Genomic DNA, 18,367 nt, shown 5'->3' on the forward strand with positions numbered 1-18,367 from the left:
CACCCAGGCGTCCCTGGGGTACATTCTTATAAGTGGAATTTCTGAGTGTAATCTTGAGTGCTTTGCTAAGTTGCTCTTCATAAAGGTATCACAACCAGAGCCTGATGCCTGGCCTGAACGCATAAACCAAGAGATCATGACTAGAGCTTAATAACCAACTGAGCTGCCCAGGCACCCCAATGATCATCGCTGTAAATGTTGGTTTAAAAACATTTGTAGGCTCTACTTAAGACCTACGGAAACAAAATCTACAAGGGAGGGGTCTCTTTTACTTTGTATTAGGGAAGTCTGTAAATCACCTAATACTTCGTACTTAAATATTAATAAGAATTTCACTAATGGTATTATGACAGTGAAAACAAAATTTCAGTGAAACAGGATGTCATAGTATTAGTTTTCAAAAGTTAGAATTTGATTCACAAAACTATACAATATGTGTCACAGACTGATCATTTTTTAAAAAGAATTTTTTATAATGTGATATGTGAAGATTATGGGACAGTTATTGTAGTGTAACCCCTTTCAGATTGGCATTTCTCATGTTCAGACAGGCTGTGCTTGTTTGGGTTATGTATCTTTGGCTAGAATATTACAAAGTAAAGTAGTGCTCTCTTTGCTGATTGCATTCTGTCATTTGCCACACCATTTCAGTTTGTTCTATAACTAATGATGTTCACTTTGATTTGTTGATTAAGGATTCCCTAGGCTATTTACTTGGCTGTTTCACTGCAGAGCTGTAGTAAGTGGTTTTGTTTTTGTTTTGGGGGCGTGGGAGGTACTTAGAAATTGTATAAATAACCTCTTCTTTAATTTTTCAGTGTATGCTTTTATATCCATATTCATGGTGTTTTATTCAAGGGGTTGTAGTATAACACTCTTATTTATTTTTATTGAAGTGAAAGTCACATTACATGAAGTTAACCATTTATTATTTATTATAGATGTATCAATTTTATTTCAACCCTCACCTTTTAAAATATTTTTTTAATGTTTATTTTTGAGAGAGAGACACACAGACAGACTGAGCATGAGCAGGGGAAGGAGTAGAGAGGGAGGGAGACTAGAATCCAAAGCAGGCTCCAGGCTCTGAGCTGTGATCACAGAACTCAGTGTGGGGCTAGAACTCACAAATTATGAGATCATGACCTGAGCTGAAGTTGGACGCTTAACTGACTGAGCACCCAGGTGCCCCAACCATTTTACTTTATTTTAAAAAGTATCTTGTGGGGTGCCTGGGTGGCTCATTTGGTTAAGCCTCCGCCTTCGGCTCAGGTCAGATCTCACATTCGTGTGTTCGAGCCCCGCGTCGGGCTCTGTGCTGACAGCTAGTTCAGAGCCTGGAGCCTGCTTCCAGTTCTGTGTCTCCTTCTCTCTTTCCCCCGCCCCTCTCATGCTCTGTCTGTCTTTGTATCAAAAATAAATAAAACATTAAAAAAAATTAAAAAAATAAAAATAAAAAGCATCTTGTTATTTTTTAGTGAGAGGGAGAGTGCATGCAAGCTGGGGAGAGGGGAACAGAGAGGGAGAGAGAATTCCAAGCAGCCTCCATGCTCAATGCAGAGCTCGGCTTGGAGCTTGATCCCATGACTCTGGGGTCATAACCTGAGCCAAAATCAAGAGTTGGACATTCAACTGACTGAGCTAACACTCCTGACATTAACCATTTTAAAGCAGAATTCAGTGGCAGTTAGTACATTCACAGTGGTGTAAAACTACCTTTATCAGATAAGTTCTAGAATATTTTTGTCTCCCTAAAGGAAAAACATGTATCCATTTAGCAGTTGCTCCCCATTCCTCCCTCCCTGCAGTCTTTGGCAACCGCCAGTCAGCGTTTCATCTCTATGGATTTACTTATTATTGATAATTCATATAACTGGAATTGTGCAGTGTGTGGTCTTTTTGTCTGGCTTCTTTCACCGCTTAGCATGTTTTTGAGTTAACCCTTCTGGCATGTGTCAGTACTTCATTTCTTACACTGGCTTTATATACCACATTTTATTTGTACACTGATGTGTGATGGACATTTTGCTATTCCACGTCTTGGCTATTGTGAGTAGACCTGATGTTGAATGCTGGTGTACAGGTATTTGAATACCCATTTTCAGTTCTTTTGGATAAATATCTATAATATTGCTGGGTGATATGGTATATATTTAACTTTTAGAGAAAAATTTGCACAGTGCTTGCATCAATTTACCTTTTTACTAACAATATCAAAAGGTACCAATTTCTCTCATATCTTTTTCATTTTTTTAATGCTTATTTTTGAGAGAGAGAGAGAGAGAGAGAGAGAGAGAGAGACAGCACAAGCAGGGAAGGAACAGAGAGAGAAAGACACAGAATCTGGAGCGAACTCCAGGCTCTGAGCTGTCAACACAGATCCCTATGCAGTGCTCAAATCCACAAGCTGTGACATGATGACCTGAACTGAAGTTGGACCCTTAACTGACTGAGCCACCCAGGCACTCTCTCTCATACCTTCATTGACACTTAACATAAACTGGGTTTTTTTTTTTTTTCTTTAGGGAAGTAGGAAGAAATATCTGTTCAAGTCTCTTGCCCATTTTAAATGTTCATTTATTTTGAGAGAGTGAGAGAGCATGACAGCGTGCACCTGGAGGAGGGGCAGAGAGAGGCAAAGAGAATCCCAAGCAGGCTTGATACCATTAGAATGGAGCCAGTCTCCACCAGGAGACTGACCTGAGCAAAAATCAAGAGTCGGTTGCTTAACCAACTGAGCCCCTAGTCCTTTGCCCATTTTAAAATTGGGTTGTTTGTTGTTGAGTTGTAAGAGTTCTTTTTATATCCTTGATGTTATCTCCTTATCAGATAGGATTTGCAAATATTTTCTCCCATTCGGTCAGTTGTCTTTTCACTTTATAGGTAATATCCTTTGCTGTAAAAGTTTTGTATTCTTATGAAGGCCAGTTTTCCCCCTATTGTTATTTATGCTTTTGGGGTCATCTGAAAACCCATTGCCAAATGCAAGATCATGAAGCTTAATTTCATGTTTTTTTTCTGATAGCTTTTATAGTTAGGTTTTTGATCAGTTTTGAGTTTATTTTTGTATATGGTATAAATAGTGGAGTCCATTGAATATCCACCGGTCTCAGCACCATTTGTTGAAAAAACTGTTCTTGGCAAATCATGAGTGACTCTTGAATACTGAAAACTAACTGAGGGCTGAAGGGGGAGGGGGAAAAGGGAAGGGGTGTTATGAGCACAGAGGAGGGCAATTGTGGGGATAAGCACTGGGTATTTTATGGAAACTAACTTGACAATAAACTATAAAAATGTAAAAACAAAAAAAAAGACTGTTCTTTCCCCTATTAAATGGTCTTAGTGTTTTGGTCGAAAATTAATAGGCCATACTCATTTCTGGAGTCTTCGTTCTATCTCATTGATTTATATTTCCTTTTGCTACTGTGATTTTATTTTTGTAGCTTTCTAATAAGTTTTGAAATACAGAAATGTGAGTTCTGTAAATGTATTCTTCGCAGTATTGTTTTGGATGTTTGGGATCCCTTGCACTTACAAGTGAATTTGACCATGGCTTTTCTGTTTCTGCGAAAAAGGATGTTGGAATTTTAATAGGTAGCATGCATCTGTTATATACTTACACTATGGTGTATGTTGGTATGTTTGGGGTTGTCCCAACAACCTCTAGCTGGGGTGCGGAGAGAGGTGCAAGAGCACCTGGCTCTGGGCGTCCTAAATACACCAGATTTCAGCCCCTCAGTGCTGACAAAATCCAAAGGTAGAGAAATGAGTGTGGTAAAACAAGAAAGGAATTGATTTCAGTGATGCCAACACCAGGAAGACTGTAGACTAGTGTCTTAAAGATGCTTTCCAAAATACCAAAAATACTTGTAGGTTTACGTAAGGAGAATGTGTGCCAAGGAGAATGTGAGATAATTAATATTTTAATGAAATGAAATAATGTAAAAATCCATAATGAACACAATATAAAAGTGTAAATATTAAGATCAGTAAGTTACCTTGTCTGAAGATTGCAGATCTTTTCACGTGTGGGTCAAACAAGGAACCAACTCTTGGTGCTCAGACTTGACTGAAGATTGATTGGTTATAGTAAGTAATTTTAGTGCAGTACAATTGCAGTTTTATTTCTGCTCTCCATGGATACTGCTACTCTGAGAGCTTTTCAAACAAGAGCCACTTTTACCTAAGTAGAGACACCTTTAACCATGTTCAGTTAGTGTTTTGTTGCAGATTCATGTCTGGAGCCAAAAAGGAATTAAAAAAAAAAAAAAGGAAAATTAAAAAGTAACTTACCTCTCCCAGTGTTTGCCTGTTACGTCTTTTTTGGGGGAATTTCTTCAATGGTTACTACACAGTTTACAACTTAGACTATAGATCAATCTCAGGTGAAAGTTGAGGGTATTCTCAGGGTTTTTTCTGAGCCAGGTGTCTTGACCTGGGCATGTATGTGTGGTTTTCTAAGCCTCCTAGTATAAGGGAGTTCTTTGCAATGTCATAATTTCCCGAAGAAATTCTCTCTTGGCCTTTCTTTACAGGATTTGGGTGTGCTTTTGTTTACTCAATTGTAAACCTTTGTCCCAGGGAGGAGGTTGTTCATTTGCTTTATAATATTTTGGAGGAATGCCTCTAGATTAGCAATTTTTCTTTCCATGTTAGGTAAAATAAAGGCAACTACCTCTTGTCATTCCTCAGCTCCCAGACATGTTTATACAGACAAACGCAATCCTGTGAGAATAAGGTTTACTTTACTCCAGAAACAGATCTGGGTCCCACACTGGCTTCAGGACCTCCAGTATGCTAGGGAGAGATGGGAGTCCACAGCAAGTAAAAGTGCCATAAAGCTTTCTTACTGTTTTTAAGTTTGCATTTTCTGGATTCAGTATTTGCTTGGTTGCTGTAAGCCTTTTGACTGTTTCAAAGTTCTCACAAAGCTGATTCTCACAGATTTTGCTTGTTTTTTGGTGTTTCTCTGAAGGGGTAGGATCTTGGAGTTACCTTTTTTGCCAGTTTTGTGTTGGTGTCCTTCACATGTGTTTTCTTATTTTTAATGTCCAACTTGTCCCTGATTTGGTCCTTGGAAACCCATTCAAGTTGGTTTCTGTGCCCTTTTGATACTTCATAATCATTATTTGGACATTCCTTGCTGTTTGCTAAAATAAAATATTCTGGGCTTATTTTGTCATCTTCTTTCCCCAGCCCTAGCTAGAGTCAGCTATTTCTCAAAGTCCTGGTTTTGTTTAGTGGAAAACCATTTTTAGAAGCCAGGGTCCAGTGTTAAGTATGCTCATTGTATTGGAGTTACTATGCTCACGTCCTTTCATTTCAGTGCCCAGTTGGGGGAGGTATATATACATAAAAAGGAATATTTACCTTTATGGTTATATGTGAACATTAGTATTTTATTTTTTAGTGTCAGTATTGTTAATATGACTGTGAATTAATCATTAATGGTACTGAAACATTACAGAACCACATCATTCACTTTATTTTTACCCTGTTAGTAGTTACGGTTTTTTGAATAGTATGAAACTTATCTTTCATTATTCTAAATACTTACTTGATTATTTCCCCTGTATAGAATCAATTTTCTATTGTAGCCACTGTCAACTGCCCCGTGTGGACACCCACCTCTCCCTTCTTACTTAGCCTTTGGACTGTGCTCAGTCCTTTCTTCTCCCCACATGGATGCCTTCCTTATTACTCTTTTGGGCTCAGTTTCCCATTCCTGGCTGTTCCTCTTCATGGAAACCCTTCCTCACCTTGTTTTGATATTGACATCCTGTGCTGGGTCACTCCCAGATGTTGATACCCTCTCATCCCTACTCTGACTCTTAACATCTGGATCCCTTGGCTCCTCTGCTTTTCTACCACATAGTAACTAGTCCTGAATCAGGAAGAGGAAAATACACTTTTTAAATAAGACTTATTAATATATTAAACTGAGCTTATACTAAAGCAGTATTTCATAGGTTTATGATTTCATAGGTGAATTTGAATAGTTGTCTTCTGGTTCTTACCTTATTAATGAAGGATTATGAGCAGTTGGGCTAAATGAAAAAGTTAACCTTATTAAAGGTTTGTAGGTAGATAGTCTGGTAATAAAGGGTAGTTGTCTTTTTTAGAACTTTAGTAGTTTTCAAGTTGACTCTTGAAAGGTAACTGGTAGTTGTCTTAAATTTTAATTAAGAGAAGAAACATTTTGGTGTTAACTTTCCAAAGTCATCCAGCCTAGTAACTGGTTGAGTTGATTTGAATCCAGGACCATTGGAGACTGAAACCTGTATTCTTTTTTAAAAATATGTCTTAGTTAATGCTAACTTGGATGTAAATTAAAAGAAAAAAATAATAAAGAAAAATCTGTCTTAGTTTAAAAGTTAAAATGCTTTACCTTTTAGTTGATTTTGCATGTTTTTGGCGGGCTCCATGACTTTTAAAGTTTATTTCTGATATCTCAAATGTAAACCATTATAAAAATAGTAAGTTCACTGTTCATCTGAATTTGAGCTTTTCATTGAAGATATTTGGCACAAATTTGGTGGGTTCAGTAGCAAAAGCATTATAGGAAATAGGAAAAATCATATTATTTGTGTACTTTTTGCCCAAGTGCATTTTTCAGTCTGAAGAACTCCCTTTTGGATATGTAGTTAATCAGTGATTTTTAAGTATGGTGCATACACTTACAAATGTACAGTATTTCAATTAGTCAATTAGAGTTTTTTCAGAGCCAGCTTTCCCCTGGGGATTTTTTTTGTATTCGATCTTTTAGACTTAAGGCATTTATTCCTGAGAACGTTTTAAGTTGGTTGAAATTAGAAATTAGTATTTTCATGCCATCAGCATTTAAAAATATAAAAAAAATTTTTTTACATTTATTTATTTTTGAGAGAGAGTGAACAGGGGAGGGACAAAGAGAGGGAGACACAGAATTTGAAGCAGGCTCCAGGCTCTGAGCAAGTGGTCAGCATAGAGCCCGACAGGGGCTCAAACCCACGAACCGTGAGATCATGACCAGAGCCGAAGTCAGACACTCAATGGACTGAGCCACCCAGGTGCCCCTAAAAATCTTAATTGTTTATGTCCATATTGGCCCATCAGACCTTCTAACGTATCTGGTGGAAAACTCCTCTAACAACCCGGGATTACTGGGGCGTTAAAAGGACTGTTGATTTGCACACTGCCACCCCAGCAGTTTCCTGTAAGTATTAGTTATATAGAAACATTTTTGATTAGCATATTTCTGATATTGTTTGTATTAGTTTGTGTTAAGAATCCATCATAGTAATTTAAAGATCAAATTAATTTTTTTTAGAGTTTCATGAATAGATTGCCATCTCATCTGTCAAATAGAAAAGAGCTCCTAGAAGCTATACAAAATGGCATGCTTTTATAGGCAGAAGAGGCCAGGGACAGGGAGAAAATGGACTACCTTATATTTCATTAGGGAATGGAAGAGGTCTTTTCAGGTGATTACCTCACTAGTGCTGACCAGGAAATTCCAGACTGACCAGCTAAGTAAGATTTGATTTCTGGGAGGGTCTGAGAGCAGAGTCAGGTTACATATTAATGTCTTGGTTTGTTGGTGTGGAGCTTAGCATAAGTGACTCCAGTTTGGGCCTTTGGTTTCCTGTTAACATTTCCTAGGGGAGCTATAACAAAATAACACAAACTGAGTGTCTTAACTAAACTTATTTTCTCACAGTTTTGGAAGCTTAAAGTCCAAGATCAAGATGCCAAGAGGGTTGTTTTCCTCTGAGACCTCTTTCCTTAGTTTGCAGATGACTACCCTCTTGTTGCTTCTTCACATGGTCTCTCTTCTGTGTAAACCTGGTGTCTCTCACTGTGTCCAAATTTCCTCCTCTTAAAGCAAGGGCACAGAGAATTGGAATGGAACCCATCCTAACACCCTCATTTAATTAATCATTTGATTAAAGCCTTTATCTCCAAATACGGTTACATTCTGAGGTTAGGGAGTTAAAACTTGGATATGGGAATTTGTGAGGGCAGAATTCGGCTCCAGTATTATGCATGGAAAGTAAGATTGAATTCAGATGGCACGAAGTGAGGTTAAAAGAAAATGATAGGGTAGTACTTTTGAAAGTTTAATTTGCCTTTATACAGGTAAGGGAGTAAAATTTCTTGTATTCTCCTAAGTTCCCTGGTTTGGGGCTCAGGCTATTAGACCGACAAAAGATGGGTTAACAAGAGAAAACATAGAAGTTAATTATTAGAGTGTTCTCCCACTAGGTAGTAATTTAGGAACGTTTAGAATTTCCTAACTCTTTACCTAATTCCGTTGGGGGGAGAGAGGTAGGGGAGAAAGTCCACTAATGGAAAAACAGGATGACTTGGGAAAGATAGGTAAATGGCCCCTTAGGAAAATTGATGGAAGAAATAATAGTTTGTGGCAATATCTGGGTGTGGTACTGTTTCTTTGTGTGTGTGTGTGTGTGTGTGTGTGTGTGTGTCTGTCTGTCTGTCTGTCTTTGTAGAGGAGAAGAGTTGCTCCAGGGGAGCAGACTCCTAAATTCTTTTGAGAGGATCTGATTTTAGATCAATAAGGGATTTCAGGAACTAAAATGCCTTCAGCTCGAAATGTTAAAGTGGCTTATTTGGGGTGACATATCATGGTTTTTTTTTTTTTTAACACACTGTAAATGCTTTAATATTAACTAAGTGTTCTTTACCTTTTTTTCAGAACATGAAAACTTCTGCCATTAGCTATGCATACTTGATTCTTTCAAAACTAGGTTCAGATCACATTTAAAGATATTGCAGAAATGAATAGTTAATATTAGTGGTTTGCCACCTAGGGATTCTTTTTAGCCTATAAAGTTATTACTTGAAGATTGTTTAAATTATTGGTCACTTTATGTTTTCTTCCAGTTCCCTGTGAATTTTTGTTATAAAGCATAAAAACAATTTTTCAGTACAATTTAGTTATTGAAACTAATTTTAAGAGTTTCCAACAAAAAGTTGTTGGAAAAATAACATCCTGTCACAAACATCACAAACCAGCTTAGTATGTATCTTCATGTCAAAGTAGATAATGAAAATCCTTTATACATCCAAAAACAACTTACGTTTTCTTTTTAATTTCAAGACTTCAAAATGTAGTGTAAGATGGTAGTAGAATTAGACTTTACTAGAATGCTTGAATTTTTATGTAGTTCATTTTGATTAGATATACTCTTCCTTTTGCTTCATAAATGTATTACTGGAATTTGTCTCAGATTTTTCAGGTTTTATCAAGGTTTTTCCACATTAGGCTCACGGCTCATATAAGCGTTTCGCATTTGAACATTTTCATCAAGTGAGATAACCATTTTTATCTGTTTCTTGTATCTGGCCACTCAACCTTTTTTAAAATCCCTACTGTTTGGGATGGTAAAAATGAAATGTTTCTGTAATATTTGAGAATCTTTTTTTAAAAGTATTTTCGCAAGTTGGTGTGACTAAAGGATTCTGCCATAGAAATTACATTTGAAAGAATTTGGAAAAAGGAAAATTAACAATGGTATTGATTATTTTGTTTTTTAAAATTTCACTTTTGAGATTATGCAACTATAAACATAAAACATCGGTCATTAGTAAACTCAGACCTTGGTGATGCATTAAAAAACTTGATTGATTCATTGACTGGTAGTCTAAGTTTTATAATGAGTACAGTTGCCCAGTTGGCTTCTGCCTTACTTTAAAAAAAAAAAAAAAACACTATGAATTTACTGTTTAGATTGGGCTAGCAACTTGAAACTTTGACTGATGGAGTTGATAGAGGCACTTAAAACGTTAAATTAAAAAAAAAAAAAAACAAAAAAACCACGTTAAATTTAGAGTGCAGAAAAGCTGTAGCTCCTAAAATATTTAAGATTTAAGGTGACTTTTGTGATGATTGGTTTTTAAAAAGCCATTTTAATTATGGAAATTTTCAAATATATCTGTAACTAGGGAAGAAGTATTTATACACCTCCTTGTACTAGCATTTATAAACACGCACAGCCTTTTTTCAACTATACCCTTGTTGAGCATTATGTGGTTTTTAAAGCACATTTTTTTAATGTTTATTTTGAGAGAGAGACAGTGCTCATGTCTGAGCAGAGGGGAAAGAGAAAGAGAGAATCCCAAGCAGCCTCCTCTCTGCCCAAAGAGAGAGAAAATCCTACACAGCATCCTCTCTGTCCACCCAGATCCCGACTTTAGGGCTCTGTCTCAGGAACTGTGAGATCATGACCTGAGGCTACAGCAAGAATCGGGATGCCTGACTAAGCCACCTGGATGTCACTAAAGCTGATTTTAAAGCAGATTCCAAATGGATCAATTTAATAGTCTTCAGTCTTTCCTTTATATACCACCGTCACACTCTCCAGTATTATGTCTAAATTGACAAATAATTTCTTAATGTCATTTAATATTCAGTTCATGTTTAAATTTTTGATTCATAATATTCATTCTTTAAAGGTTGGTTGGTTTGAGTAAGGATCTAAGGCCCACATGTTGTGTTTGATTATCTGCATTTTGGAAGCAATTTGTTTGTAGGTGGGGGGGGATGACCCAGATCATTTGATGTGTCTGCTATCCTGTGATCCTGGATTTGCTGGATTATTTCCCTCAGATGTCCTTTAACTTTTTCCTCTGTGTTTAACTTCTTGAAAGTTGGTAGTTAGATCAGATGTCAGATTACATCTGGCTGGGGTGGGAGCAAGAATATAGGTATTGTTGTGCATCCTAATGTGTCACATCTAGAGACACTTGATGTGTAGTCTATTTGTGATCAGACCATTGTAATTTTTAAAAAAATAAAGTTTACTGAGGTAAACTGTACTTACAGTGAAGTTGGCCAATATTATAAGTGTATGATTTGATTTTTGATAGATGAATACATTTGTATAACCACAATCAAGGTAAAAACCCTATTACCTCAAAAACTTCCTCCTTCCTGTTGCAGTCATACACCTACCCCTCAGGTCCTCACCCCCCACTCCTCTGATCTAGTTTTTGTTACTGTATTTTTGCCTGTTTAAGAATTTAATTATAATTGGGATCTTACAGTGGTTTGTTACTCAGAAGAGATAGAGCATAATAAGATAAATTTGGCAAGGAGCTCCAGGTCTAATTTCCTTCCATTTTTATATGACAGGGACTTGCCATGAGGTGTTGAAGCCTTGTTTCACTGAGTTGGAGAGACTGGACCTAAATGGCGCAGCATGACTTTGCTCCAGCCTGGCTTAATTTTCCTACTCCACCATCATCAACAAAGGTACTCTTCCTTGCATTTCTGTTTGTCTTTTTGTGTGCCTCTCATTTGTTCGTGTTCTACACAAAGGTAGCTAAAATGTGAAGCCTTAATATTTTTCAGGAGAAAATTTTTTGTGTTACCATCTAAATTATTTCATGTTGAATCTGTCAGTTCCAGTACATCATCACCATACTTGTTTCATTTACTTTGGTTGTCTTTTATGCTAGTCAAAGTTGCACATGTTTTATTTTATTCTTTTAAAGTTTGTTTGAGAGAGAGCATGTTCGTGCATGTGCAAGGGAGGGAGAGAGAATCCCAAGCAGACCTGGTGCTGTCAGTACACAGCCCCACTCAGAGCTCTATCCCACAAACCCGCAATCAAGATAATTAGAAATCAAAATCAGGAGACAGGTGCTTAACTGACTCAGTCACCCAGGCATCCCTCACACATTTTAATTCAAACTGGTTGGATACATTGAACTTTACTTTTGCATCTTACCTTCATTCTTAAAAAAAAATTTTTTTTTTTAATGTTTATTTTGAGAGGGAGAGTGAGACAGACAACATGAGCAGGTCCGGGGCAGAGAGAGAGGGAGACACAGAATCTGAAAAAGGCTCCAGGCTCTAAGCTGTCAGCACAGAGCCCAACGCTGGGCTCCAACTCCCGAGCCATGAGATTATGACCTAAGCCAAAGTTGGATTACTTAACCTACTAAGCCACCCAGGGCTCCCTATCTATACTATTCTTAAGAAAAATTTGAGGACTTTGAAGTCTTTCAATGTAACAGGAAGACCTTTTCAGATACATAAGAATTTGAATCACACAGCCCTAAAATTTCAGGAGTGATGAAAACTGTTATAGATCAGGCCTCCGTAATCTAAGAAATGTTCATTTTACTTAAAAACCCAAACAGAATAGTTGGAATAAGACTTGCATGACATTGCAGTTGTCTTCTACTTAAAGACTTCCTAAGTGTGGTGCCTGGGTGGCTCAGTCAAGTGTCTGATTCTGGCTTAGGTCATGATCTCATGGTTCCTGAATTTGAGCCCTACATCAGGGTGTTTGCTGTCAGCACTGAACCTGCTTCTGATCCTCTTTCTCCCTCTTTCTCTGTCCCTCCCCTGTGTGTGTGCTTGTGCTCTTTCTCTCAAAAATAAACACTTAAAAATTTCCTAGGTAAGAGAGAGATCTTGGAATTGATTAAAATCAATCTGTCTGGCGTTATAGTTGTCTTTGACTTTGTTTTTTCCGTAATGCAAAGAAATAGAGTCTTAATCATCTTTTGCCTGTTAATCATACTCTCCCATGCTAAAGTGTTCATCTAGGATCTTTTGAGGTACAGACAGCTCTTAGGGGAACAATTTTATAATTTGGAGAGTCATTTCTTAGGATATGTCAGATCATAATAATTGGTCCATAGTTTTGGCTCATAATTTTGTACAGATTCTCTGGAAGGTTAATTGAGTTGCCTGTTGTTCATACAAATACTGTGAGCCTAGAGTACAATCCAGGATGCATTTCCTAGTCTGTTTCTTTACATAGTACCTATTTTGGAATGCTGTCAAATGATTAAACATCTCATTTCATAGCCCATAAAATGGGATTTGAGATTGGAGAGTTCTATTGATTAAGCTACTGAGAACACTTGTTTATTTTTGAAAGAGAGACAGAGCATGAGCAAAGGAGAGGTGAGAGAGGAGACACAGAATCCAAAGCAGGCTCCAGGCTCTGAGCTATCAGCACAGACCCCTACACGGGGCTTGAACACACAAACCGCAAGATCATGACCTGTTTCAATCAGAGTCGGAATGCTTAACCTACTGAGCCACCCAGAGACCCCTGAGATTACTTCTTAATTATAGATTCTCTGTTTCCCTTTCCTCTTAGGTGTAGGTCTCTGTGGTTTGCTCCTCACCCTGTTAAACCCAGCTGCTTTTACCTAGCCATTTAAGGGTCATTCTTAATTTGTGCCTACTTCATAGCCTTAAATACATAAAAGTTTACTGCTCCTCACCTTTCTTTTTTCTTTTTTGTTTACTTTATCTGAAATAGGTGTAAGACTTGTTTTCATTTTCAAGCCAATTGATAAAAATTACGAGCACCTGGAAAGTTAGTTACAAAACATTAAAAAGTTTGAGAATATTTTTTAAATCAAAATTATTCCTTTAACACATAACTGTTATGTTCTGCTGTGTTATTTATTATTAAAAACAAATTTTTTAAAGTTTATTTACTTTGAGAGAGACAATGTGAGCTGGGGTCGGGGGGAGTCAGAAAGAGAGGGGGGAAGAGAGACTCTCAAGTAGGCATCACACTGTCAGAGCCCAGCACAGGGCTCAGTCTCACAATCATGAGATCATAACCTGAGCTGAAATCAAGAGTACAGTGCTTAACTGATTGAACCATACAGGTACCCGTATTTAAAAAATAATTTTTTTAGATGGTTTACTTATTTTTGAGAGAGAGAGACTGAGTGCAAGCAGGGGAGGTGCAGAGAGAGAGAGAGAGAGACAGAGAGAGACAGAGACAGAAAGAATCTGATGGAGGCCCTAGGCTCTGATCTTTCAGCACAGAGCCCAGCGTGGAGCTGGAACTCATGAACTGAGAGATAAGACATGAGCCAAAGTTGAACACTCAACTGACTGAATCACCCTGGTGCCCCTGAAATTTTTTAAGTATATTCATTTATTTTGAGAGAATGATAGAACGAGAGAGGGAGGCAGACAGGCAGAGAGGGCAAAGAGAATGGGGGAGAGAGAGAGAATGAATCCAAAGTACTGCACTAACGGTGCAGAGCCCATGTGGACTCCAACTCACCTGACCTGAACTGAAGTCGAGTCATATGCTTAACTGACTGAGCCACCCAGGCGCTGCCCATGGTCTGTCATTTTAATCTGTAATTCTTTTTTATTTATTTATTTTAAACTTTCATTTATTTTTTATTTGAATTATAGCTATTTAACATAAAGTACAGTATTGGTTTCAAAAGTAGAATTCATTGATTCATTACTTAAATTCAACACGCAGTGCTTAGAAAAAGATTGAGACTAATTTTTGTCTTTGTTCAGATGTTAATATAAGATTATATGTGGTGAAATCCTTACTGCTTTCCTAAATCTGACCCTTTTTGGATATAGGTCTTCATGAATAATATTGGTGATTTTGAGAATTGGGATTGCCTGTTCTAAATCTCAATTCTAATTTGTTCTGAGCTACCCACAGAAGATAGTATTTGAACTCTTAACCAGCAGTAGTTGCAATTATTTGTTTAGACCTTACTCAGGGTGATTTTGACAAACACAGAATTTTAGTAATAACTTCTTAAACCTTCCATCATATCCTTTCATGTCTCAAAATTGCTATTTATGGATTCTCATTTATAATTAACTTGTTTTCTTCCAGAGCCCTTTTAACCTTCTATTAAATAAGTGGAACAGACATTAATTTTCTCTGAGTTTCTTTACTTCAATGTAATGGAATTCTTTTATTTATTTCTTGTTTTAAAGGATGATAGAGGACTTGTAATAAAAAGTGAAAATGTTTTTAGAAGTGCATTTTGGCTGTTTCCTGAGGTTTTGTAGAATTTTAGCCCCATCATGTGGTGAAATTTTTAACTGCATGTGCTTAATTGTATATCTGGCTTAGGGCTTTGACTTGAACTGTTAAGTAGGACCCAATAAGTAAATTTTACAAAATGTTTTTGTATACACACAAGTAAAATGAAAACAAAAGTCAATATACCTGTGGTGCACTAATATTTTCTCTTGTGGTTTTCTGTTCTCTTTGATTCCATTAAAAAAAATGTAGATTTTTACTGGTATTATCATCAGTAGGTCCTGAGTTTCATTTTAAAGAATAACATTTTTATTACTGAAGTAGTACTGAACTGAAATAGTTGTAGATACTAGAAAATTTTGGACAACTCTTTGGATTAGAATCTTCTCCTTCCAGTTATCTTAATCTAGGAAGGATGATAAAATGATCCCTATAATAGGATGCTGAGGTATTTTTTTTATAGTATTGTTAGAAAATGGAAGATTTTCCAGCCGGGGGCACCTGGCTGTCTCATTCAAAGAGAGTGTAAATCTTGATCTTGGGGTCCTCAGTCCCAGCCCCACATTGGGTGTGGACGTTCCTTTAACAAACTATAGGGGTGAAGGTGCCTGGGTAGCTCAGCTAAATGGTTAAGCAGCTCTTGATTTCAGCTCAGGTCATGATCTCACCATTGATGATATTGAGCCCATCATGGGCCCTGTGATTGGCTTGGAGCCTGCTTGGAAATCTCTCTCCCCCCCACCCTCCCTCTCTGTCTCAAATAATTACACTTAAAAAAACAATTTAAAAAGAAGAAAGATTCCAGGGGTGTGATACTAAAAGAGTAAATAGGTGGTAGGAAATAAGAAAATAGAGTCTAAAAAGCAACATAAACCTGTTGTGACATTCCACCGCAGTTAATACACATTCATGTTTGTATTCAATATTCTGTAGTTATTTCAGTTGGTAGAGTGTGTATCATTAGTGCATTTTTAAGAACAATTTTTTAAAATGTTTTTTTAATGTCTTTATTTTGAGAGAGCAGAGAACGAGCGGGGGAGGGGCAGAGAGTTTGGGAAACACAGAATCTGAGCAGGCTCCAGGCTCTGAGCTGTCAGCACAGAGCCCAGTGCAGGGCTCAAACCCATGGACTGTGAGATCACGACCTGAGCTGAAGTCGGATGCTTAACTGACAGAGCCACCTAAGCCCCCTAACATTAGTGCATTTTGGATTGTTTTATGGCAGCAACTTAGAAATATTGATTTAATATTTACCAAAACTTTTTATTTTTATGTTTATTTTTGAGAGAAAGAGAGCAAGCCTGAGGGAGCATAGGGACAGAGAGGAGACAGAATCCCAACCAGACTCTGTGCTGTCAATATGAAGCCTGACTCGGGCTTAAACCCAGGAACTTTGCGATCATGACCTGATCTGAAATCAAGAGTTGGACATTTAACCCACTGAGGCACCCAGACACCCTTACTAAAACTTCTTTTAATAAAATAAACAATGTTGACTTGCACTGGAAATGTCTATTGGAAGTTTAGGCTAAGAGAGGATCAGAAAGTTCAGTCAGACTGGTAGAGGGAGTTCATTGAAACTTCTTGTTTACTATGTAGAGTTTTTGTAAACTCATATTGTGAATATCTAAGAAAAAATTGCTAAATTAACTTTTTAAAGGAGTTGAGAAAAAGATACACAGTATGTAAAAGGTAAAGGGATAGAGATGGTCTCTTCCTTATTATAGGTATTATAATGTCTTGTTTTGAGTCATTATATGCTAATGACTATAGAACATTATTTGAATGGTAATAAAAATCATAGGCAGTAAATTCTTTTTATATGAGGGAACTGAAGTTGAGAGAGATGAGTATGTGCTCCAAAGTGCAGTCAAATACTAGAATGCTTTTATGCAGACATCAGAATGTATATATATTTTTCAAGTTTATTTTGAGAGGGAGATGGGCCGGGGCTGGAGGGGTTGAGAGAGAGAAAGAGAGAATACCTAGCAGGTTCCATGCTGTCAGTGCAGAGCCCAATGCAGGGGTTAGTCCCACACACTGAACTGTAGGATTGTGGCCTGAGCCAAAACCAAGAATCAGACACTTAACCAACTGAACCAGCCAGGTGCCCCTACACCAGGGTATCTTTTTATCCTGGTTTGGATAAATGAAATTTTCTTTGCTTCAGAGATGGCCTTTCCAACTATCTTTTTATGATCCGTACATATAGATCAAACTTTGAGTGGCTATGTACTCTTTTATTGAGTAGATATACATGGATTACTTAATCAGTTTACATATTAATGGACTAAGCTGCAAGTTTAGGCATCTCTAGAATATATTTATGGGGTGAATTTTGTGATATAATCAGTGGATCAGAGGGTTTGTACATTTTGGTTGGTAATGTATAATTGCTTTCAAATTCTATGGGGAGGGGCTAGTGTTCTCAGTTTTGGCAGCACTGGATGTTTTCACATTCTGTGAAATTAGATGTAAAATAATACTTGATTCTTTTGATTTGCATTTGTTTAACTATGGTTGAGCATATTTTGGTGTTAATGAACAGTTTCTTAAGAACTGCTTGTTTGGGGGCACCCTGCTCTGGGTTGACCATCAACATGATTTCTGTTCAGGTCATGATCCCACGGTTGGGGGATTTAGTCTTGGGTTTTGGCTTTGCTGACAGCACAGATCATGCTTGGGATTCATTCTCTCTCTCTCTCTCTCTCTCTCTCTCTCTCTCTCTCTCTCTCTCTCTTTCTCTCTACCCCCTGCCCCCTCCCTCTTGTCCATGCAGTCGTTGTTGAAAAAAACAAACTGCTATTCATGCAATCTATTTCTTAGTGATTTGTAATATCTTTTTCACATTGGGGAATTTGCCACATACAGCAAATATTTTCCTATAGCCTGTTTTCATAATTCTTTTAAAGTTTATTTTAATTGCTGTTTAGTTAACATGTAGTGTTATGTTAACTTCAAGTGTACCATGTTGTGTTTTAACAATTAAGTACATCATGTTTTGATAAGTTTTAAAAAACCACGTAGAGGGGTTCCTAGGTGGCTCTGTCGGTTAAGCATCTAATGTTGGCCCAAGTCATGATCTTGCAGTTCAAGCCCCGCTTCATGAGTTCAAGCCCTGCGTCAGGCTCTTTGCTGACACCTCAGAGCTTGGAGCCTGCTTCAGATGCTGTGTCTCCATCTCTCTCTGCCCCTTCTCCACTCTCGCTCTGTCTCTGTCTCTCAAAAATAAACACTAAAAGTTTTTTTCAAATAAAAAATGAATTTAAAAAACTAGGGGGCACCTGAGTGGCTCAGTTGGTTGGGCATCCGACTTCGGCTCAGGCCATCATCTCATTCATGGTTGGTGGGTTCGAGCCCTGCGTCGGGCTCTGTGCTGAATGCTTGCTCAGAGCCTGGAGCCTGCTTCAGATTCTGTGTCTCCTTTCTCTGACCTTCCCGGCTCATGCTCTGTCTCATTCTCTCTCTTAAAAAATAAATAAATATTAAAAAAAAAAAACTAGAGTAGAATATTTTAATAGTCGAGCATACAAAGAGGTATAGATAATAAATGAATACTTATTAAAAACTAATGATAG

At 37.4% G+C, this 18,367-nt stretch overlaps 1 protein-coding gene across 2 annotated transcripts in view; it reads left to right on the top strand.

The window, feature by feature from the left end:
- GPBP1 (GC-rich promoter binding protein 1) overlaps positions 1-18,367 on the top strand; it is a 76,525-nt gene that overhangs the window by 17,359 nt on the left and 40,799 nt on the right. For both annotated transcript variants that reach the window (XM_029942266.1, XM_029942267.1), the window contains exon 3: positions 11,135-11,254. In XM_029942266.1, the coding sequence (XP_029798126.1) occupies positions 11,192-11,254 (63 nt within the window). In that variant the 5' untranslated portion in view covers positions 11,135-11,191. The remainder of the gene's footprint in view (positions 1-11,134; positions 11,255-18,367) is intronic.

This window comes from Suricata suricatta, chromosome 6 (genome assembly GCF_006229205.1).
Source record: "Suricata suricatta isolate VVHF042 chromosome 6, meerkat_22Aug2017_6uvM2_HiC, whole genome shotgun sequence".
NCBI classification, from domain to species: domain Eukaryota; kingdom Metazoa; phylum Chordata; class Mammalia; order Carnivora; family Herpestidae; genus Suricata; species Suricata suricatta.